The sequence below is a fragment of the Neocloeon triangulifer genome, unplaced genomic scaffold (assembly GCF_031216515.1).
Source record: "Neocloeon triangulifer isolate White Clay Creek 2 clone unplaced genomic scaffold, ASM3121651v1 ptg000013l, whole genome shotgun sequence".
NCBI lineage: Eukaryota > Metazoa > Arthropoda > Insecta > Ephemeroptera > Baetidae > Neocloeon > Neocloeon triangulifer.
Window position 1 is genome coordinate 678,968 of NW_026775555.1, and position 22,523 is coordinate 701,490.

General features: G+C 38.0%; 3 protein-coding genes across 8 annotated transcripts in view; 2 read left to right on the forward strand and 1 right to left on the reverse strand.

The window, feature by feature from the left end:
* The window catches only part of LOC132198575 (transient receptor potential cation channel trpm), a 92,186-nt gene extending 79,369 nt beyond the window's left edge, over positions 1–12,817 (forward strand). The window contains exons 6-25 of one of the 6 annotated variants that reach the window (XM_059622681.1): positions 202–361; positions 2,267–2,403; positions 3,380–3,563; positions 4,639–4,786; positions 5,172–5,489; positions 5,684–5,808; positions 5,867–6,065; positions 6,122–6,311; positions 6,365–6,576; positions 6,629–6,805; positions 7,120–7,179; positions 7,495–7,680; positions 7,741–7,898; positions 7,960–8,332; positions 8,406–8,605; positions 8,659–8,929; positions 8,982–9,419; positions 9,472–9,806; positions 9,875–10,327; positions 10,905–12,817. In XM_059622681.1, the coding sequence (XP_059478664.1) occupies positions 202–361; positions 2,267–2,403; positions 3,380–3,563; positions 4,639–4,786; positions 5,172–5,489; positions 5,684–5,808; positions 5,867–6,065; positions 6,122–6,311; positions 6,365–6,576; positions 6,629–6,805; positions 7,120–7,179; positions 7,495–7,680; positions 7,741–7,898; positions 7,960–8,332; positions 8,406–8,605; positions 8,659–8,929; positions 8,982–9,419; positions 9,472–9,806; positions 9,875–10,327; positions 10,905–11,187 (4,607 nt within the window). In that variant the 3' untranslated portion in view covers positions 11,188–12,817. Of the gene's footprint in view, positions 1–201; positions 362–2,266; positions 2,404–3,379; positions 3,564–4,638; positions 4,787–5,171; positions 5,490–5,680; positions 5,809–5,866; positions 6,066–6,121; positions 6,312–6,364; positions 6,577–6,628; positions 6,806–7,119; positions 7,180–7,494; positions 7,681–7,740; positions 7,899–7,959; positions 8,333–8,405; positions 8,606–8,658; positions 8,930–8,981; positions 9,420–9,471; positions 9,807–9,874; positions 10,328–10,904 lie in introns of all 6 variants that reach the window. The other 5 variants (XM_059622683.1, XM_059622680.1, XM_059622682.1 and 2 more) reach the window with 5 other exon arrangements.
* A 213-nt stretch (positions 12,818–13,030) lies between these two features.
* On the forward strand, positions 13,031–20,410 carry LOC132198579 (uncharacterized). The gene is made up of 8 exons (XM_059622689.1): positions 13,031–13,187; positions 16,901–17,081; positions 17,481–17,595; positions 18,666–18,806; positions 18,861–18,989; positions 19,072–19,347; positions 19,466–19,823; positions 19,908–20,410. Exons 1-8 carry the CDS (start codon positions 13,167–13,169, stop codon positions 20,019–20,021), a joined length of 1,335 nt encoding a protein of 444 aa, XP_059478672.1. The 5' UTR covers positions 13,031–13,166; the 3' UTR covers positions 20,022–20,410.
* LOC132198578 (armadillo repeat-containing protein 6 homolog) lies at positions 20,281–22,436 on the reverse strand. Its single transcript, XM_059622688.1, has 7 exons — positions 22,202–22,436; positions 21,789–22,145; positions 21,452–21,734; positions 21,249–21,394; positions 21,074–21,193; positions 20,874–21,023; positions 20,281–20,714 (listed from the first exon to the last, which is right to left on the reverse strand). The coding sequence occupies exons 1-7, from the start codon at positions 22,379–22,381 to the stop codon at positions 20,499–20,501; spliced, it is 1,452 nt and encodes a 483-aa protein (XP_059478671.1). The 5' UTR covers positions 22,382–22,436; the 3' UTR covers positions 20,281–20,498.
* Between the last annotated feature and the right edge of the window lie 87 nt (positions 22,437–22,523).

Below are 22,523 nucleotides of genomic sequence, written 5' to 3' on the forward strand. Positions count from 1 at the left end.
CTTACTTAGACGGTGTGTTTCTGAAAATTTGAATGCTTACTAACCCAAATAAAGATAAATTTTTTATTTTTTTTTTTTGACAAGTAAAATATGATTGCCATTTGCAACTGAATATTATAAACAAATTTTTCTCAAAACCACTGGATGAAACAATTTCCAAATCAAATTTTTGCTGAAAAACAATCTCTCGTTCGTTTTCAGGAGTAACTCGCCAGGTGGGCGACGCCCTGCTGATGGAAAGGTCTCAGCGCAGCGGCCGGGTGGTCAGCATTGGCATTGCGCCGTGGGGCATCGTCGAGAACAACAGCGAGCTGGTCGGCAAGAACAGGGACGTCCCCTACCATTCCATCTCTTCCCCGAGGTGAGCACCATTTATTTTTTACTTCTTCCATGTCTTCCATTGCGTCGCGAGGAAAGCAAGAATAGTTTTTGTCTGCAGGGCTTTTTTTGTCTGTTTGACTCTTGAGCTCATTTTTCTTATTTGCACGCCGTTATCAACTCTTTCCTTTTTACTTTAAAAAGAAAATTAAAGGTCTTAATTATTAGAAAATTGAACATCTTGGCCAGTAAAATATTTATTTTCTAAATCACCAATCTTCAATATAATAATTTTTAAAACCAGGTGAAATATAAATTCAAATCCACTTTCCGTATTAAAAATTTCAGATAATTTTCCCTTCCAATTTGTTAGGATCTGAAGTCAGTCAGAGTGGTGCCTAAATGTTTGCGAAATTCACCTTAACTTCAATGGAAACGACCCCTTTTCTGAAAGTCATGCGCCACAAGTCAAAACGTCCTTTCTAATTTCAGCCAATTAAACGTAATTATGTCAGACAGCCGGGGAAACGAACCGCGAGAGCTTAGTCGCTTTTAGGAAGGACTCGTAAAAGTTGGTGGCAATTTTATGAATAATTAAAGCTGCTGCTGCTGCAACAGTTCGCCCGTGCTAAATTATGCCAACATAAATATAGGGAAATGCACGTAGAACAGCCCAACGGTCTTGGGCACGTTTTCCCTCACGCATGCCAAATGCTTTTCTTGCTCGAGTTGGATTTATTTTAGCAACCCAGCCGGCAAACAAACGGATATTCGACTCAGTCAGAGCAGATCAATCGCTGAGAGACTGCGTGTGTACCTGAAACGGAAAGGAGTCTTTTGAATTTTCATTCGAGGCATGAATATTTTTCTTGAAAGTTTACTCGCTTCGGAAAGTTCAAAGGTTGCTTTTAATTAAAGTCTTAAGCGAGACGTTGATAAGCCCAAGCTTACCTTATGTGGTTTTGTTTGGATAGGCAACCTGCTCGACAGACGAGAAACGCACGTTGCATAAAATTAATCTTGAAAATATCATTGACAAGTGAATGGCAACGTGCTTTGCAATGTAAGCAATTTAAAGTTGATGAACTGAAAATTTAGTATGCTCATTAATCATTTTGCAGATTTTTAGTTGCTACTAAAATGTGATATTCATTGTCGCTTTATTAAAAAAAAAATCAGAAATTTATTGAATACAGCATATATTCTCAATAAGGAATACTCGGATGATTAATTACAATTATGGAATACACTAATCCATACTCAACCCTGCCCTTCCTTTTATTTTGCGTGTGCTTATTATCATCATTTCACTTGAGTGGCCGTTTTTGCGCGCGATTGAAATCCTTTTGTCAATAGAAAAACACAATTGTGTTGTTGCAGTTTCTAACTTGCCCTTGGTCCAGCCAAGCAGATTCAGATAATATTTATTCCGTATAGATCCCAAACCGTCCCGATGAAATTAGAAAAGAAGCTTCACGTCGCTCATTGCGTGACTATTCGCTGCTCATTGGAGCTCATCAACTCAACTTCCGAGGTCATCCTGCCGCACCCTGTGCACCTGACTGCAAATCCAGCGCACTCCAGCTTCTGCAAAGATTTTGCTTCATAGTTCCAATTCATATTTTCTTGCGATTTCGACGCAATGGTTTAAAAAATTTTCAAACAATTATTCCTACGTTATACATATTAAAAAGTTTGCGATTTTTCAGAGTGAAGCAAAATGTTCTCATCCAAACAAAAGTCAAATATGGCCTTTCTGTAGACTTCACTGAAACTCATCAAAAACCCTTTCCTTCCGCCGCCATGTGTTCTCTCTAATTTGCTCAAACTTTTTATTGTTGTTTGCCAGAAAAAGTTTGTATTGCCCGCTTTACTCCGCACCACTGACCGACGCGAACCACCGCAAACTAACCAAACTAACCTTGCGTTTTTTTACTCTCGATTGCAGGTCCAAGTTTGCCGTGCTAAACAATCGGCACGCGTACTTCCTGCTCGTCGACAACGGCACCGCTGGTCGTTACGGCGCTGAAATCCACCTGCGGCGCCGCCTTGAGAAATACATCTCGGCGCAAAATCTGCACCCCTGTGAGTACCGCCACTTTTTTGTCTTATTAAATCGATTGCAGGCTGCGGTAGTAGTTAAGAGCAGCGAACACTCCTGCAGGTTTTTAGCCCTCAATTAAGTGCTGCCCGTCTCTTTTGGGACTAACAAGTGTAATGGCACGCTGCAAATTGGCTGCTTGAACGCTCTATTGTCTTGCCCATCGTTCCGATCCCCATGCTCGAAGCCGCTTTTTGTGTGTCCATGTAGTGTTGATTGCACGCTCAATCGTTATTTCCTCTGAATCGCACACCCCGCGTCCAATTTGTCCTTTTGCACACTGATTTACTCCCGGATGGTGTGCACGTAGTATACCCCTATACTCTTATTTATTTCTTTGTTTTACCTCTTTTCCTGTTTTATTAAATTAACTCTTGTTAATTCAGAATTTTCTGCTTGAAGGTCAGGAAATAAATAATATATCTTTAAGTTTATTCAAAAACATTTCATCGTCATTTCTTTCCCAAATAGCTTAACCAAAGAAAGAATAGAAAATGGAGTATATTAATGAAAAAAAAATTTATGTGTTTAATGTTAAACGTTAAATGTCATAAAAATTGTCTTTATTCAATAAAAATTTTCCGTCTTTCTCACTTCAATGTTAAAAATTTCTCTAAATGTTTTTACATGTTCAATTTGTCTTACAAATATCAATGTCAAAAAAATGGCAAAAAAATGTGTTTTGAAGTGGACGGTGTGACGTATTTTTTAACATTCATCATTCTCGTTCGTATTTCATAATCACGTAACATCAGCAAATGAGTTAAATCATCAAATTCTTATTTCTAATTTTGATTATTTTCATTCAATAGCGCGTAGATTTCTAACGTAGTGATTTTCTTTTCTTCCCATTATTCCAACCCATCTTGGTCCTCCTCAACATTCCTCTACCCTTGATGCACTTTGGTGTGTTCCTTCACCCTGGATGTGTGTGCAAATCGGCCTCAAACGCACTCTCAGCAAGACCCTCTTCTCCTCCTGACGAAGGCACCCACTGCAGCATCCCCGTCGTCTGCCTGGTCATCGAGGGCGGCACCAACACCATCAGAGCGGTGCTCGAGTACGTCACCGACGACCCACCAGTTCCTGTGGTTGTGTGTGATGGTTCTGGAAGGGCGGCAGATCTTCTCGCATTCACGCACAAGTAAAATTTCAACCGTTAATTTTCTTAGCTTAGTTTGATAGTTTACTCTACTAAAAAATAAAAATCTTATTTCAGTGTTTCGTCAAGTAAAGTGAACTTTTGAAATATTTATATTTCAAATATATATATATATATATATATATATATATATATATATATATATATATATATATATATATATATATATATATATATATATATATATATATATATATATATATATATATATATATATATATATATATATATATATATATATATATATATATATATATATATATATATATATATATATATATATAAATTTTGTGATAAACTTTCATTGAAATTAATTTGCGCAGTTAGTGTAATTTTCTTAAAAAAGGGAGAAATTATGAATGAAATATTTTTGAAGGACTTAGCTTGTACCTTTTTTGTTTATGCTTTCGTGTAATTTTTTTTGATAAATCGATTTGTTTTTATCATCTTTAATTCTTCACATATTAAGTCACACAAAAAAAAAAAAATGAGAATTAATTTCAATCCATTAAATTAAAACTTTTTGGGATACACTTAAAAAATATGGAAACAAACAATTATCGTGTGTGAAGAAAATAGGCTTTGTCCTCGTTGAAATGTAACAATTTGACAAATAAATAAATAAAAAAGAGGCATAATATATTGCCCATTTTCTTCACTCCACGAAAAAACCTCTTTATTCAATTGTCATCATTCTAAATTAAATAATACTACAGTACTTTTCAGTACAGACCAAGACGATATTATCACATATTATCACATTACACATTATTAACCGCTATATTTATTTGCAATTTCCTTTCAAAGTGGGGTTTGTGTGCCAAAAGTGTGCAAAAACCTTTCTCTTGTAGCAAAAGAATATACAGAATAAATATTATGGGGTTTGCTATTTTTTCATTTGATATCTGTATTATTTGAATGAAAATCACGATTTCAATCACTGCGATTCTAATTATTATCATGCATGTGGAAACATTTGTATGACGGGAGACTTCAATCTCCATAGGGAAGCGTCCCTATTCGTGCAGATTTGTGTAACAAAATTGATATTTCCCAGATACGCGTCGGAAACCGGGGAGCAGACTGTGCTGGAAAGCATGAAGGATTACCTGATTAGCATGATTCAGCGCACTTTTGACTCGGGAATAGAGCAGGCGGAGCAGCTTTACACAGAACTACTGCAGTGCACCAGAAAGAAAAACCTGGTACGTTTGAATTTTCAATTAGCTTTTTGCACATCGCATTCATTCGTGGCTCTTGTAAACGCATACATGCATGCGAAAGACGCATAATAAATTTTTCCGCTCCCCATTCAGACACGTGGAAGTGGAATTTAAAGCGTTTTACTGAGCAACGACTCGTTTAATGGTGTGTTCAAAACGTGAAAATTTTAAATTAACTTCATATAGAATAAAAAGAAATGAGGAAGATTTATGAAACTAATCTAAGGGAAATGTTTGAATTATCATCTTCATTCATTATTCTTTTTAACACACAATTTTAATTGAAAAATTAATCAAAATTAAGACATAAGTATGAATGGATTAAAATTCCTGATTTATTTAATTTTGCAAGAAAATTTACTTGTAGATCACCGTGTTCCGCATCACGGACAGACCAGATGAGAAAATGCAAGAACTGGACCAAACGATTCTGACAGCTCTGTTCAAAAGTCAGCACCTTTCACCCTCTGAGCAGCTGAGTTTAGCACTGACGTGGAACCGAGTTGACATTGCACGCTCGGAGATCTTTGTGTACGGCCAGGAGTGGCCTAGTGGTGCACTCGAGGAGGCCATGATGCAGGCTCTCGAGCATGACAGAATTGACTTTGTCAAATTGCTGCTCGAAAATGGCGTCAGCATGAAGAAGTTTCTCACCATTCCTAGGCTGGAAGAGCTGTATAATACAGTACGAGCCTCACCCTTGACCTCTGCTAATATACACATATTTAGTTAATTATTTTGAACTTGAAATAATTGTTTGGTTGTTTAAAAATCCATGTATTTTGCACAGTTTAGTTTTGTTAAAAGAAAGGATTTATTTTGCCGCACCTTAGCTAGATGTTAACCTAACTGAAAGTTTAACATTCCTTCTTTCAGAAGCAAGGACCAAGCAACACTTTGGGTTACATTTTAAGAGACTGCAGACCACACATACCTCGGGGTTATCAATACACCCTCCACGATATTGGCCTAGTCATTAACAAATTGATGGGAGGTGCTTATAGGTAGAAGAAGCAAATAAATTTTCACTAAGATTTCTAATTATTCATTGATCAATATCAGGACTGATTACACGAGGAGAAAGTTTCGTGTGATCTACGCCAAAGTTATGAAGCGCTCGCAACACGTTCACCGCAACAGCGCCTCGTTCATGCGCTACTACGGCAACGCCAATGTTACCCTGAGCTTACTTACTGATGTGATGCCCTTCAATGAAAAAGATATGCCTCCCATTTTTGACTATCCGTTCAACGAGCTGCTGGTCAGTTGCAAACTCAGCAAAGCATAAAATTTAATAAAAATGAGATCCCACCGTAGATTTGGGCTGTCCTGACTAAGCGGCAGCAAATGGCCCTCCTCATGTGGCAGCATGGGGAGGAGGCTTTAGCAAAGTCCCTTGTGGCCTGCAAATTGTACAAAGCCATGGCCCACGAGGCGGCCGAAGATGATCTCGAGACTGAAATTTATGAGGAGTTGCGCAATTATGGCAAAGAGTTTGAAAATATCTGTGAGGCCTGCAATAAATTGCATTTTTTATTATAACAACTTTTGCCTTTTCAGCTTTAGACTTGGTTGATTTCTGTTACCGGCAAGATGATGATCAAACCCAGCAGATGCTAACTTGTGAGCTGCAGAACTGGAGTGGCCAGACTTGTCTCAGTCTGGCAGTAGCTGCAAATCACAGGCCATTAATTGCCCATCCCTGCAGCCAAATTATCTTGGCTGATCTGTGGATGGGTGGCTTACGAACAAGAAAAAATACCAATATGAAGGCACAGAAAAATTTACATATATTGATGTTGAAGACTAATATTTGATAAATAGGTGTTTTTTGGTCTCATCTTCCCAGCATATATCAGTAGGTTAGAATTTAAGACAAAAGAGGAGCTGCAACACATGCCGCAGACCGAAGAGGAGCACAACACCACTAACAAAGACGAGAGTTTGACTGAGAAAAGCGCCGATCCCGAACTCAACAGGACTGACGGCCACGAAGTTGAGGTGAGGGTTTGATTTTTAAAAAAGGCAGCACGGTTGGGGAAATTTTGTAAATACGTTTCACATAGAGTTAACAAGTTTGCCTGTTGTGTAGTTCATTCGAGCACAATCAGTTGAGAAAAATTGCAACATTAATTGTCGGTGTAAAATTGTCATAATTAGTAGTCATCAGTATGGTGTATAATGGTGGTTGTAAATAATGTTGCTGACATTGGCGATGAGATTTATTATATTATTGCTTTGCATGAGGTAACAGACTAAACGCTTTGTTAGAGTGCTTTTGTATCTTTAACTACTTGAATCTGTTTTCATATTAGAAATGGCCAAGAATTTTAAGCATCAAGTCCTCAAAGACGTCAAATCCATTGGGGGTCAAGGTAAAATAAACCCTATCAAAATGCTCACTTTCCTGATTAATTTCATTGTATCTGCTTTTTGAATTCACGAAAAAAATCAAAATCAAATAATTTAAATGCTCTATTTAATGCTGCTATTGCTAAAATATAAAACTTGTTTCGTAAATTTACGCACTTCAGTAATTTTTGTTAACATTTTTCTCTTAAACTTTTGAATTGAACCTTTTCTACATTTTCTATTTCTATCTGCTTCCTGTTCATCCTGGAGCATCTAATAATTGTTGTGGCCAGTGGTAATGTGCATGGAGATATGATAGTGCTAACACTAAATTGCAGGTTCTTATCGCAAATAATGCAAATGTGCAGGAGAATGGCAAATTGAAGGACGAAGACAGTATCTGCAGCGAGCACTCTCCACCGCCGCTGGAGTTCTTTGACATAAAAACCCACAGACCACTTCGGCTCAGCAAAAAACTCGAGGAGTTCTACACGGCCCCAATCACCAAGTTTTGGGCCCACTCAGTAATTGAATCACATATAGAATATGATCTAAATAATTGTATTCAAATTATCATCTTACAGATTGCCTACACGGTTTTCCTAGTTTTCTACAGTTACGTAATTCTAGTTGAGATGCAAAGTGTTCCATCGTGGACTGAAATGTACATCATCACATACATCTGCACTTTTGGCTTAGAAAAAGTTAGAGAAATAGCTTCTTCCGAGCCTGTGGGCCTGCGGTAGGCCAATTAAATTTCAATTCATTTTTAATTTATCTCTACATTTTTGTTTGTATTATAGGCAAAAGTTAGCAGTTTGGTCGTGGAACCTTTGGAACCCGATGGATGCTGCAGTCATAACAATTTTCCTCATTGGTCTCATGCTCCGACTGCAATCGGAAACAATGATGGGTGGACGAGCCATTTACTGTGTCTGTGTTGTTTACTGGTACCTCAAGATCCTGACCTACGTAGGCGTCAACAAGTACCTCGGACCGCTTGTAACAATGATGGGCAAAATGGTCATCAACATGATCTACTTTGTGGTGTTATTACTTGTGGTGCTCATGTCGTTCGGAGTAGCTAGACAGGGCATCCTCTACCCACACAACGAGTCAGGCTGGCACCTTTTAAAAGATGTCGTTTTTCAACCTTATTTCATGTTGTATGGTGAAGTGAGTTTTGAAAAAAATTACAAATTCATTTGAAATAAAATTCATAAAATTATATATTAACAACTAAATTTAGGTGTTTGCTGATGACATTGACCCACCCTGTGGAGGAGAAGGCCAAATGGCCTGCGTAACTGCAAAGTGGATTTCTCCAATTATCATGTCCATCTACTTGTTGGTGGCAAACATCTTACTCATCAACCTGCTCATCGCAGTATTCAACAACATTTTCAACGAGGTCAACGCCAACTCACATCAAGTTTGGATGTTCCAAAGGTACAAACTTTTTAATTGAAAGAAGACATTATGAATAATATTTTTTAATCAAGGTTCACTGTTGTGATGGAGTATGAGCAAAAGCCTGTCTTGCCACCACCATTCATATTCATCAGTCACATCTACCTCTTGATTGAATTCTGTCGGAGGAAATATAAAGGTGAGGAAGACTCGTATGACAATGGGCTGAAGCTCTTTCTTGATGACGAGGATATGGAGAGACTCTACGATTTTGAGGAGGAGTGTGTAGAGGGATACTTCAGGGAAAAAGAGACAAAACTTCAGCTTTCGACTGACGAGAGAATTAAAACAACCACCGAAAGAGTGAGACAAATTTTATACAATTACATAATCAAAACATAAAAATTATTCAAAGGTGGAGAATATGTATCAAAAAATCGAGGACATCAACCAAAAAGAAAACAGTCAAAACACGTCGATCCAAAGTATGGAGTTTCGTTTGCGTAATTTGGAGAGTATGGGTGAAAAGACAGCGTCCCATTTGGCAGTAATCCACAGGTTCATGGCAACACACACAGGAAGCGACTTAATCATACCAGACGGAGACCCAAAGGGATCCGACGAGAAGTTTAAGAGAATAATTGAACTCCATCCAGAGCCCGTAGACACATTTAGTGACAAATTCCTGCACCCAAGCAGGGACTACTTGGTACGGCGCCGGCCAACGAGATCGATGACTGAAATCAGGCCAGACTCGTACCTCAGCGAGTCAGGCAGTGTTTTCTTCAGAAATACTGAGGAGTCCAGGAATGTCAGCGAGCCATTGAAAGAAGAGGATTCAGCTTCGCTTCACGTATTTTAAAATTGGTTTTAACAGAATCATTATTATTAATTAATAATTGTAGGAAGATGCTGACAAGCCCACGTTGTCCCGGTCGAGCAGCAGGAGAAGTCCGACCAGACTTTCTGCTGCTGGCAGACATGAAAGCACATCAATAGCCTCCCTTACCGAAGCTACTGACATGGATGGCAACATCTTGAGACATCAGCATTCAGACGACAGAGAGTCTCTGCCCATAGAACTGACAGTTCCTCAAATGGAATCCAGGATGCCAAGAGGAGACTCTTGGAGGAGAAGCAGCGGCACCGAGGAAGAAAGTGGAACTCTAACCACATCCCATCCAAGTCTGCCAAGACGGCAGCTCAGCCAGACGCAATCTGAACCAGACACAGAAATTCGGTAAAATTATTGTTTTTTTTCCTTATTCATATTTTCAGAAGATTAATATTTTTTATTAAAAAATTAAGACCTGGACCAAGCAGTAGGCCTCCAAGAGTGGAGAGGAGTATTTCGGTGGCTGCTAAGGTGACTTGGGCCGAGCCAAAAATTCAAGTTATTCCGCCCACACCTCGAGGGGCCATGCTAAGGGCCATGCACTCAGAATACACAAGCATCACAGACGAGCTGGAGTCTGTGTGTGGCCTACTTTCACCTCCCAGAACCCCTCGGCTGCTTAGTCCACCTCGACCGGAGGCAGCAACGGGAGCGTCTGCAAGGCCCCGGCATCACTTGGAAATCTGCAACCCGGAGATGGCCAAGCAGATGGAGAAGGAAACTCTCCGCGACGCTGAGGAGAACGACTATCTACTGATGGAGGGGCTCATTCAAAACAGGCTGCGGGGCGCTGCTGCTGGAATGTTCTCCACTGTGATTGACGACGAGGACGAAGAAGTGGAGACTTTGGCGCCCTTACCTAGAAGGTAAGATATTTGCGTTTTTACTATAACATTGAACTGTAAAATAGGAAAATAGAAAATGTTAATTACTTAAAAAAAGTCTAAATACTATTTTAGCTGAAGACACTTTTTATACAATGTAAATCAAAAAAAGATCATTACTTTATTTTGTACATGCAAGAATATTTTGATTTAGATACTTAGACGTGCAGAATAATTAAAATTTAGTAAGATGAAAGAAATTGACCACTTCATATTATAAATTATTATGTTTTATTGAAATTTATTATTTAAGAAAAATAAAGTCTGTATGTCAAAAGGAAATATCAACTATTATGATTTTTTTTAGAAATAAGTTAATATTATTCAAAACAACGTAAACACGACTCAATTCTACATTTAAAATTAAAAAAAAACCGCTCACACTAACAAATTTAACAACAAAAGATAAAATTAATTGATTGTGATTTATTTAAAAATATAATTTAAATTTTGCAAAAAAAATCCTAAAATTAAAATGTATAAATTGCCAAAAAAAATTGGCATTTTTCTGCTGAATCTTATATTTAGTATAGGATTCTCTTCTCTTAACTTTACCCAGGGAGTCGTCTCGAGGAGCATTCCAAAGCAGCGGTGGCTTCTCGAGCAACTTCCTGACGGTGAGCAATGAGATGCCGGAGTACCGGTGTCCTCGGCTGCGCCGGTCGAGCGCCGTAGACGAGCCGCACCTGCAAGTGTCCTACAGCGAGCCCGCCTACGGGCCCATGTGTCCGTCCATCTTCTGCACGGACACCGACGCGACGCGGCCGCACCGCCGCCAACCGGGCAGCCCCCGTGGTAGCCAAAACAGTCTGCTCAACGTAGTCACCGAGACCAAAATCTAAGAAGTAAAACGCAGGCAAGTGCGCGCGGAATGTGATTTATCAACACGGAAACAACTTAATAAAATTCCCCCTGGTCTTTCCCGCCGATAATTTTGCATTAAATGAGATAATACGGAGTAGTTGTGAAAAATTGAGCATCAATTAATTATAGTGTGTATGTGTGTTTTGCATTTTGCACTTATTATTGAGGCACACACACGTTCATTTTCTAAAATCAATTGACAAGAAAAGATAATTATCTCATTCGCCTGAGCACATAATCAATTTTAACACGTAATTAATTATATAAATAACATATAATATGAGAGCTGTGCAGTGTTTAATATCCCCGATATTTTGTCTCTTGGTTCATATTCTCAATTCGAATTAACCGGTGCCCCCGTTCACAGACGACTTTGCACAACTTCAAATCTGCTCTATTTTTCTATCTATGGCCACTTGCAACTAGCGCATAAGTCTATAATCTCATCTCTCGTCTTCTACACACACTGTGATCGATACATATATTTTAAACACCTGTTGCTAAGACCCTGCTCTCTCTCTCAAGTGAAAATTAAGTGGAGCTATAAAATCACGCGGCATTTATTAACAGATTGTTAAAAATATACTTGAATAGATGACCATTTTCTTGGTTGTAATCTTATAGACTGCACTTGTACTGGATAAGCCTTGGAGAACTTTTGTGTCTCCTCTGTGCTAATTAATATTTGACTTAATTATTTATAAGTTCCTTGGTTTTTCAGGGATTTTTCTATTTAATGGGAAAAAAGTTTAATTATTGTTGTCTCTATGGGCATATATTTTAATAACCTTACCCGGTTTGACAGTCTAGTTCTGAATAAAACCGAGTCTCGTCCCCGTTTTACTGTTCCTCTAATAATTTTAAAAGCAATAACCTTGCATTTGTTCACCAATTAGAGAGTAAGAAATAAATTGCCTATTTGGTTACCAAACCAGTTATAAAAAGTTTAACACTATTCATAATGTATAAAAGTAAGGAAACAGCGTGAAGTGGGAACAATTTAAAAACTTTGATCACCGTCTACTTTCTAAAAGAATTTATATTGCACGAAAAATTCGTTGGATTTAAAAGAAAATTGCGGAATTATGAATTTAAAATTGTAACTCTCTTATGCTTTATTAGAATTTGTTTGAAGAAGTGGACACTCGAGAAGATGATCATGGAAATGAAGAAAATCAGGCATGTCCTCGTTGCAAAATTTTTTTTTGCAAACTTTTTTGCAACGAGGACAAGCCCGATTTTCTTAATCTTTATTACGATTATTGAAATTTAATTGTTCCTAAATTTGCGACTTCTGATGGAAATTGCTGAAATTTTCCCAAATTTCTACTTTCATCAATTGGTGTTGCCCAATTATTAAAATATCTAGTTGGTTATGCTATGTAAGGATGTGACAATAAACCAAAGATATAAAACGACTGGATTTCAAACTAAACCAGTGAAATAAAATGCCTGAAAGCAATCTGTTCACATGTGAAAAAAACTGCGTGCGGAAAAAGAGTTTTGAAATTTTGCTGTCTCGCTTATTTGGCCTCTGAGTGTAATTTTCATATTTTGGATGAAAATAAAAAATTTCATTTTTCTGACCTTAGAAATAATGTGCATATCAAACACACACAAAAAAAAAACACTGGTTTTTCATTCATCAAGTAGTTTAAACCGTACCCAACTAGCTGAGCCCTGTCGAGGTCAACCTTGACCCTGGGCAGAGCGACGCGCGGGAGCACCTTTGGCGCTCAGGTATATTATACAGTTGCTCGGTCTGAATTCTTGCGCAAGGCTGTTTGAGCTCTTTGCTTTTTTCAGCGCGGCCGCCCCGCTCGCTCATCTCTCTCTATGCGGCACTTCCACTCTCGCCAGTTGGTGCCTGAAACTACGCTAAGAAGGACAGACAAAAAGGAAGAGAAGAAAAGTTAAAGCTAAGGGAAAGAATAGGTGTTGAGGGTTAAAAAGGAAAATGAGGAATCACCAAACAAAGGTAAGAATTCAAAGCCTTCATTAATTTAATACTAAAAATTTAAATCACCTCTATTTTAAATTACAACCAAAGTCTATAAATTTGTTTTGAAGCAGTTTTGAATTTTTTGTTAAATTTGCTTCATTAAAATTTCAATTTTGAATCAATTTGGCTTTTCACAACATTTTAATGCCATATTTGTACGCTCCAAATATCTTCTAGTTCAAATTAATTTAGTGACTCTAATTGCAATCAATGAGACAAATAATCTGGCTAATATCGAGGCCAACGCGTTTGCCTCTTTTTCGGCTGAACGCGCTTGTAGCAAAACAATTATTCCCCTGCTAATCAACCCATTACATTAGAATCAATCCGCACCAGAGCTGCTCTTCTTAAGCCTTTTGTTGTGCACTCCGGGCATCTTTTCGCTCGCGACCACTTTTTTGTGCCGAACACAATTGCAGCGGCGAGAGTCAATGGAGCGATTGATCGAGAGAATTTAACCCAGTGGACTCTTTACACAATTCTCCGCCTCAAAATTAATTCAAGCCAGACAAACCACCGATTTTTTTTTTGTCGCGAAAAAGGAGCCACGACAGTCGAGAGAGATGGGAAAAATTATAAATAATCAAGACGAATGCTCTGATAAGTCACGCGTGCTCAATTTTTATTTATACCAGCGACCTCAAATTTTATAATGATGGTCGATTTTACTCCAATTTTTCTCATGAACACGATTAGATAAAAAAGGAATAAAATTCTAACTGTTCCAAACGACTGTGGTCAATGAACAGTTTGAATGTGAACAAAACTTATTCAGCCGTTTTTAAAAGGCGGTAGAATAATAAGAGTAAAGACCGTGCATGCAATTTGCAGTTTTAGAAAGAAACGAAAAATGACTTTTAATAAACAAAAAAGAGCAAGCTGTTTTTTAATGTTGATTATTAATGCTTATTCTTCAAACTATAAATATGAAATAAAGAAACTCTGGCGAAGTTATCGGCCCCGAAAGGGAAGAACCCGAGTTTTCGGCCCTGGCGATTTAGCAGGCCTGTCTGTTACCGCAGGTGCCTTTCCCAAGAGGGATAAATAAATAAAAAAAAAAACAGCAAATTTTTTTATCGATCCACCACTATTCAATTCAATTTTATTGTTGTTCTGTTAGACAAGAATATTAACAGTAGTAAAGAACATGTCAGATAGTTTACATATTTGTTTTTTAAATTAATCAAATTAATGTGCCTTTGGTAAAAATAAAAAAAAATAGCAGCTCTTCTTATTTAATTACCTAAGCACTAACAAGTTAGCAATTTCATGTGTGAAAAATGTGCATCATTAGTTTAAAACGAGCCTGTAAGACAATAGTATTTTATCGTCAATTCACTCTTGGCGGAAGTGCACAATGTACTGAAGCTGAGGGCAAGCAAAAAAAGCACTCGTTTCAAAGCGTCAGGTAATTCCTGCTCGCGCGCGCTGCAATCTGGGTCAATATGACACACTCGGTGCTGTTACTATTTTATTATGATCATCTCATACATCGTGGCGGCGCCGCACGCGTGCTCGCTGCAGAGGTGTGGGCGGTGCTCCATTTCCTTGCATAACAACCTTAAAGGCCGTGAACCTGACAGTGAGAAATAAAACCTGAGAGATAATCACGACAATCTCAGATACCTTTTTCCAAAGCATCTTCCCACGACACACTAAATTGCTTACACTAGCCCCACATTTTAACATGACTTGTGCAATGAATAGTTCATATTTTATAGAGGTGAACATTAATTAATTAATTTAATTACATTCAGCTCTGAAATGTTGTTACTGTTAGATGCAGCTGCACTGGAAAATTACTCTAGTTGTAGCTACAATAAGCAGATATTAAATTCAAATAAATAGAATAAATTAAATTTTCTGTGTTAAACTGTGTTAATTGAATTGTATTAAATCAAATTAATTTTATAATTAACCCACTAATAAATTAAATAAAAAATTTAAAATTTATGGAGTTCCTTTATTCATTTGATGAGGGACGCGGGACGCATAATATTTATTTTAAAATAATTAATTTCCAGAAAATTCATGTCTCATGCAGCTAAAAAAACATTTATTATTATTTTATTAACTATTTTGAATCAACATATTATAATTTTTGTTTAAAGCTGTAAATTCTCAAAAGTGCATTTTTTTTTATCTGTGAAATTCCACTAAGCAGTGCATTCCGTCACGATTTTGTGGCATTTTTTGGACAAAAAAGCGGCGTTGCGTGCGCGAGGTGGGTGCCAAATTTTTGGGCAGGCGATGACTAAATAATTAGGCGGTGGTCACGTGGAAAGTGTTCCGTTATCGCACATGGCTTATTATGAGCAGTGTGTGTCCCATCCTCTCTCGCGGCTCCTCTCTGATCCCTAACGGGACTTGCCGGCCCCCGAGAGTGCTCATCGCATTTTAACCCGCGACTAAAAGTTACATTTTTGTGCTTACGCAACCAAATGTTTGCTGCGCAGAAATACTTGAATTTTATTTGTTTATTGAACTGGTCTTTTGCATCAATTATCGTTTGTACTTTGCGCCGTGCAGTGCAAAGTAAATCTCATTTTTCTCTCTTCTCTCCTGAAAAGTCTTGTATTGTATATTTTTTGCAGTCTCACGTTCACTAAGCCGTCAGTCACGACTTGTTCATTTTCATTTTTTCGCCGCTGAGAGAATTCGATTTCATTTTCTAGGAACCAAACGTTTCATGTTCTTTTATTATTATAATATTTATTCTGTATCCGTCAGTACAAAAATTTTAAATTGGGAAAAAAAGAGAAGAATGGGTTCAACTAGCAGATGTCTGCTGAAACGCCCAACATCAAACCCACATCTTTCTTCCTATTAATAATAAATAATAATAACTGAAATATTTTCCTAGACTCAATGTTATTGTGTAAATAAATATAGGAATACATAATTCAAATGAAAAAAAAAGCTATAGAGATAACAAATTTAAACCCAGTGACTTCAATGAGCGATAAGTCTATTTTGTTTGCGATTCTGAACAAGTCGTTATTCGGTGAGCTTAAAAAATTTTCTTTTGGGATAAACAAGCAGTCGATCGATGATGTTGACGTGCGTTGGCTCAATGTTTCACGCTTACGGTAAATTGCGCTCAAGTCATAACGCGCATACCAATATGGAGCACGCACGTTTATCACAAATCGGTGCGAGCAAACTTTGTCATCATGGTGGCAGTCAATTAGCGAGAAACAGGGAGCCAGCGACCCATGATCCTCAAAAAAGGTTTCAAATTGACTACATCGAGATGGAAAAACTGTAACTGTAAAAACCCATAATATATGTTGTGAACTCTGCATTAAATTGTCAATTTTTTTTATCTTATAACTGAAATCAATTAGAAAAAAATTGCAGACACCAGGTTGTAATTTCTTTCTATTTGTTTATTTTTTCAAGACAAATTTTAAATTTTGATCATCTCTGGCTATTTGTTTATTTACTTGGTTTTATAAATTTAAGCAATTGATCGTTCTTCTTACATGGATGACCATAGTTTTTTTTTTTAAATAATTTTCTTTCTATCAAATCCATTAATACATAGCTTTTTTTAAGATGTAGTCATTTATGCGTCGCAATTCGAAATTTATTTTGTAAATAAATAAATAAATAAAACAAAACACACAATTGAATTCCTATCATTTATGTATCATTTTTTTTTACGTTTTTCATTTCTCATTTTACAGTTGGCCGCATGCATGCTGGTTCTTGCGGTGGTCGTGGCCGCTGCGCAGCAGGGTCGCCGGCCGGGTCCCGAGCAGCTTCAGGAACCCCCTGAAGGGTACTACGCGTTCGAAGAGGCGCCAAACGCGGAGCCGCCCAAGGTGCGTCGGCCGCCTTACCTGCAGACAGACGTGCCCTGCGCAGGTGATCCCGACAAGATTCTTGGTCTAAATCATAAAATAAGACAATTTTATACAAATTTATCACCGCACGGTCATCTACCGGCGGCCTCGCACCAATTTACACTCAATTCACGCATATTCTTATCAATCGATGGGTTAGTTTGACAGCTGAAAATTTTTGGCAACAGGCGCCTACAGAAATTACCCTTGTACATAAGAATAAGTTTTTAAATTTTTGGGCAGCGTTTGTGTTGATATTTCTGAAAAAAGTGCCTTCAAATTGAATTATTGCATTTTTTTATTACGGTTTACTACATTACAAGACCAGCCAATTATTGAAGAAATTATTGATTATATTCTGAAAAAAATATTGGAAATTTTTTTAACAAAATTTTTGTACCATTTTATTTTTTTTTCACAGGACTAGCAAACGTTCAGCCTCACATGTCGATCAACAACTTGTGCGGTGACCTGAATAAAGGGTATATTCCCAAGAACCCGATACATCCCAACAAAAAAGGTCCCGCCTATCCATTGTGAGTTTTTTATTCTTACTTTTTACGCACAATAGTCAAACAAGCCCAAAATATCTAACGAGCCCAACAGGTGCGCGCGTCCTATACAATTAGTTTAGCCATTTCTTCTGTGTTGTGAGAGTGTCAAATTCTTGACAAAATATGCCATTGTTGTTTTGTTTAAGATATTATTCTATTCAAATGCTACTAATAATGAAATTATTCAAGCAAAGAAATAACAGGAATAAGCAAATTTGATTTAATTTATTATTATTATTATTGTTGTTTATTTGTCCACATTGTTACAAATACATTGTTTACATTCAATTTTTGAAAAACAATTATTTAGAAAAAGAGATTGTTGGACAAAAAGGCATCACCACTAGCAAAAATTTTGCTAAAACTTCCGAGATCAAAAAGACCCCATCCGCCGCAGTGAGTTTTTATATGTATAAAAAAAATTGATTTATTTTGTGATCGTTCATTACGGTAATATTTAATTTTAATAAAATAGTTTTAACTATGAAATTATATCTACATAATAGAAAAACCAATTTTGAGAGGCTTTTTGTTCACTTTTCATTCCTAATTCTTACAGACGCGTTGAACAGCTTAAAGTTTTGACCATCTGGGGCATCCTTCTGTGTAACGCAACAGTCTCTTTTAAATATATTCAAATTGGATTTCGCGTGTTTCTTCAGCCAGACAAGGAAGTCTCTTTCAGTCTGCACAAAATCCAGTTATAAATTATCATTGTCTCGCCGCGCGTCTCTCCAAACATATGCCGCCGTGACACGCGAGTGTGGCGCAATTCAAATTCTCAGCTCTCGTTCTTTCGCTTTCGAGAGACACAAGAAAATTCCTGGATCTCGATAAACAATCCGTCCATATATCATTTTGTTGTTCACTGTTTGAAAATTTTTGCTCCTCTTCCGAATGCATATAAATTAAATCTCAATTGCCAAACTCGTTTCACCAGACAATAGAGCAGAGAGGAAAAAGCGACTCTCTCTGCAAATAAACAAATTCCACTTGGTTTCGCTTTATGATAATTGGTTAAAAGTCAATAACCGAAGCAAAAAATTTTCCAGCGAGCTGATCAAATTGAAGACGCTGGATTTCTTCAGCAAAACGCTGCCCATCCTAAAAACAGACGACACTCTGCCGAAGGTGGCCAAATTCCAAGATCCACCAAAGTACTACCAAAGACCTAGCACGGGCAGACCACAATTGTAAAAGGAATTAAATCCATAAAAATTATTAAGTTTCAACTTATTTTACCGCAGATCTCCAGTTCCTCCTCAATTCAGACACAAGCGATCTGTGGATACCGACGACTCTGAGCAACACGATGGTCAAAATGTAACTTCTTCTGCCAGGCAAGCTAGGAAGTTCTGTGAGAATGGAGGTGGAATGTAAGCAAAACTATTTTTTATTTCAATCCGAAATTTATGATTAATCAGAATTCCTTATAATTTTTTACAATTATTTGAATAGGTTATGCATGCTGTACAAAGCCTTCAGAGGCGAGCCTTTGGCGTCAGGTCTGTTGGGCATTGAGAGCCGTCGTGACGATTTGGGTGGAGACGATCATCGTCGGGACACAAGCAGCAACAGTCTGCCTCAAGACAACGCGCCGCCCACACCTTGCCCTGCTAGGGTCGAGTACGCGACGCCCGTTTTTGCCAAAAATTACCAGGGCGTTTGGCGCTATGTGGTGCAAATTCCCTACGAGGGCTACTTTACACAGACCGTCGAGGTCACCCGATGCCTGTGAGTTAATTTGAGCTATTTATAATCTAAAACCATTGATACTTAAAGAAAAGAAAAATTAATTTTGTTTTTTGGTAAACTTATCTACCCACTTTAATTTTCTTGCATTATTTTTCAGCAACTCAAAGTGCCACTACCTGGAAGGATCGTGCATGTCCTCTCCACGCTGGGTTAGCATGTTGGTGGCAGAGCTTTACTACCCAGACTCCTACTTTCCCAACAAAGGACAACAGTGGCCTGCACGGCGACCTGTGGCCAACGAGAAGCCACCACCAGTGGCTGATTTCCAAAACTACCAGCAGTATCTGCAGAAACGAGCTGGAGAGGTCGAGTCGAGGATCATAGCAGGCGGCCCGATGGTGGACGAAAGAAACGAGAATGTGCAAAATTCAACAGACTCCAGCACCACGGAATCGACAACCGGCCAGGAAAGTGGAACTTATTGTGACGGTGTTGACGAGCTTGGATGCTACCAGGTAATTTGAATAGGATTGGTTTTTTTTCTTATTAAAATTAAAAATCAACTACACAAATATATAAAAATTCAAATAATTTCCCAGGTGAGGCTTTACTACGATTGGTTCCTTGTGCCAGGCAGTTGCAAGTGCTGGAGGCCCGACTTCTTCAACCGCTACACTCGTAGGAGAGTGTCCAAGTCTTCTAAGGACCTCTAAAATGGAATTCGAAAGGACTGAAAACCCCTCTATCTCTTCCTGACAATAGAAAAAAATGCAACCGTGCCAACTTTTCTTTGTAACGGCAGGGCTACTGTTTAAAAATTACATTTTGCTCTCAAACTTCAGGGAAATTTGATGTTAAATCAAACAAACTTTTCTGTACAACTAGGTGGTGGTTTTGTTGGGAAAATAAAATTTTTCACAAGCTGGGTGAAAAAAATGCTTCAAGTTGAGGATAGGAGCCTGACAAGACTAAAATGATACTCTACGTTTTTAAGATCTTCAAATTTTATTTTTTAAGTTATTTATATTTGTGCTTGTTAGCGACGTTAGCATTGCATTTTAGCATAAAAAAAACAAATAAATTATTAATTTGATAAGCGCAATTAATTTAGTCTTTTTGTGCTTAAAAGTAGCCCTCTGCGATAACAACATTTTTTAAAGGAATGATTGCAAGAAAACATTATTTATGTCTTACTGTTCCAAACCTTTACCAGTGCCAGTCCATCTTTCAGTCAGCTGCACCTTGAGGCCCAGGTCTCTTAGGGCGTCTTTGATGTTTTCCTCAACAGCCACTCCATGGGTCTGAACTGAGAGATTCAGGAGATCTTCGATGTTTAAGTCCACAAATTCCTTGCACAGTTCTCGATTCCTTGAAACGATGTTTCTCACAGCCAGGGCACAATTTCTCTGCATTTAAAATATTTTAATTTTAGTTTAATGCAATGGAATAAGGATGTGAAAAATTAGAAATACAAAATAATTAAGAGCATAGTATTTGTCAAAACTTTTATAAATTTATAATTCTAATTTATGGCATATTTGAATAAAAATAGTGATTTTTTTTACCTGAATTTCAACGTTCTGCAAGTGCTCTTTCATGCCTTGGGTGATGAGTTCAGCCACTCCGAAGTTGCACAAAACCTCGCTGTTTGCAGGGCTGCGCAGAGATATTGCAGCAATTGCAAGAACTCCAATCAAGAACAACTGCTGACTTGACTAAAACTTGCCGAAATAAAAACAAAAATATTTTCAACAACCAAATTCACCTGGTGTCTACCAATTGCAGAAATAAGTAAGGGAATGGCATCGGCTTGGACAATTTTTGCCTTGACTGCGTCACTGCCAGCAAGAGCTTTCAACAACTTTATTGCTTGGCGGTTGATTTTCTAAAAATTTGAAAACAGTAAATAGACAAAAAAGGACATACTCTATTCATCCCACTTCATCGTCCATGTAGGTGATCATCATTTCTAGCAAAAAGGTCAAACCTCCGCACTCTTCGACTTCTCGGCAGAATTCCTCTCGCACAACCAAGGCACCTAAGGTCTGAAGCAGCTCATTGACAGTCTCGATGTCTCCTTTGTGAGCTAAAATTTTAATTTTAAATTGTTACATTTTGCAGTGGAATAAATTATAAAATTTACTGTGGAGCAACTGAGAAATGCTCTTGAGTGCATTAAAGTCTGATGCAATTATTCTGGCATGTTCGTGAGCTTTTCCGAAAGGCACTCGAATGTCATCATCCAAAATAAGAGACCTGAGGACTGCGCAGATGTGCCGGGCAACAATGGAAGAGCAAGAGGTGAGCTCTTCAGTCAGAAGAGGAGCAATTTCAAACTCAAAAAGCAGCTGCCTGTTCTGCTCATGCCGAAGACAACACTGACGAGCCCATTTCAGAGCTTGGACTTTCACTGCCTCATTCTCAGACTGAAATTAATTCTTCTACATTTTCCATGGTTAAATTTTAATTTCAGAACCCACCTTTATCAAGTTCAGGATGCTTTGGACTCCTCTCTCAGTAAGGAGGTCTGGCTGTCCAGTCATCAGAGAAGTGACAGCGGCTAAGACTAAAAGGGATATCGAGTCATCCTCCTGATGCTTCTCCAGTAGGTCTAGCAGCAGCTGGTACGTTCCAGCCTTGCCTGCCATCACCTTGTGGGCGATATCAATGTCACACTCCGCCTTCAGTCCCTGTAAACTGTCCTTCAGTTTCGGAATGTCCACCTCGTCGCCAGTTGTTGCTTCGTTCATGGTTTTCAAATTGTTTATGAGGTTGACGATTTTATGCTCCTCAGAGGCGTCAGGCAAACTTGTCACAATATTCGTCAGATCAACTCCCTGAGAAATATTTTGACTGTAAGCAATTAAAAAAAAGACTTAAAAAAACATCAGACTTGTGCTTTAAATTGTTTGATGGCATCTTCAACAGCCTCCTCAGGGCTCAGGTCCAGATCTTCGATATTCTCTTTGACGACGCTGTCGAACGTTTCTTGATTAATGACGCGAACCATTTTAATGTTGGTTTTGATCTTCAAATATATTTGCAGCGGAGAAATTGTTTTCGAAGGTACCATTTATGTATTCTGGAACGATTTTGAACTTGCCGCCACGTGAGAATCGCGTACGCTTCTCCGCCATGATGCTTATGCAAAACTTCGCAACTTGGGTAGCGGCTGCAGCGCTAGGCTCCGCCCAGCACTTCTCCCACTTCTACCG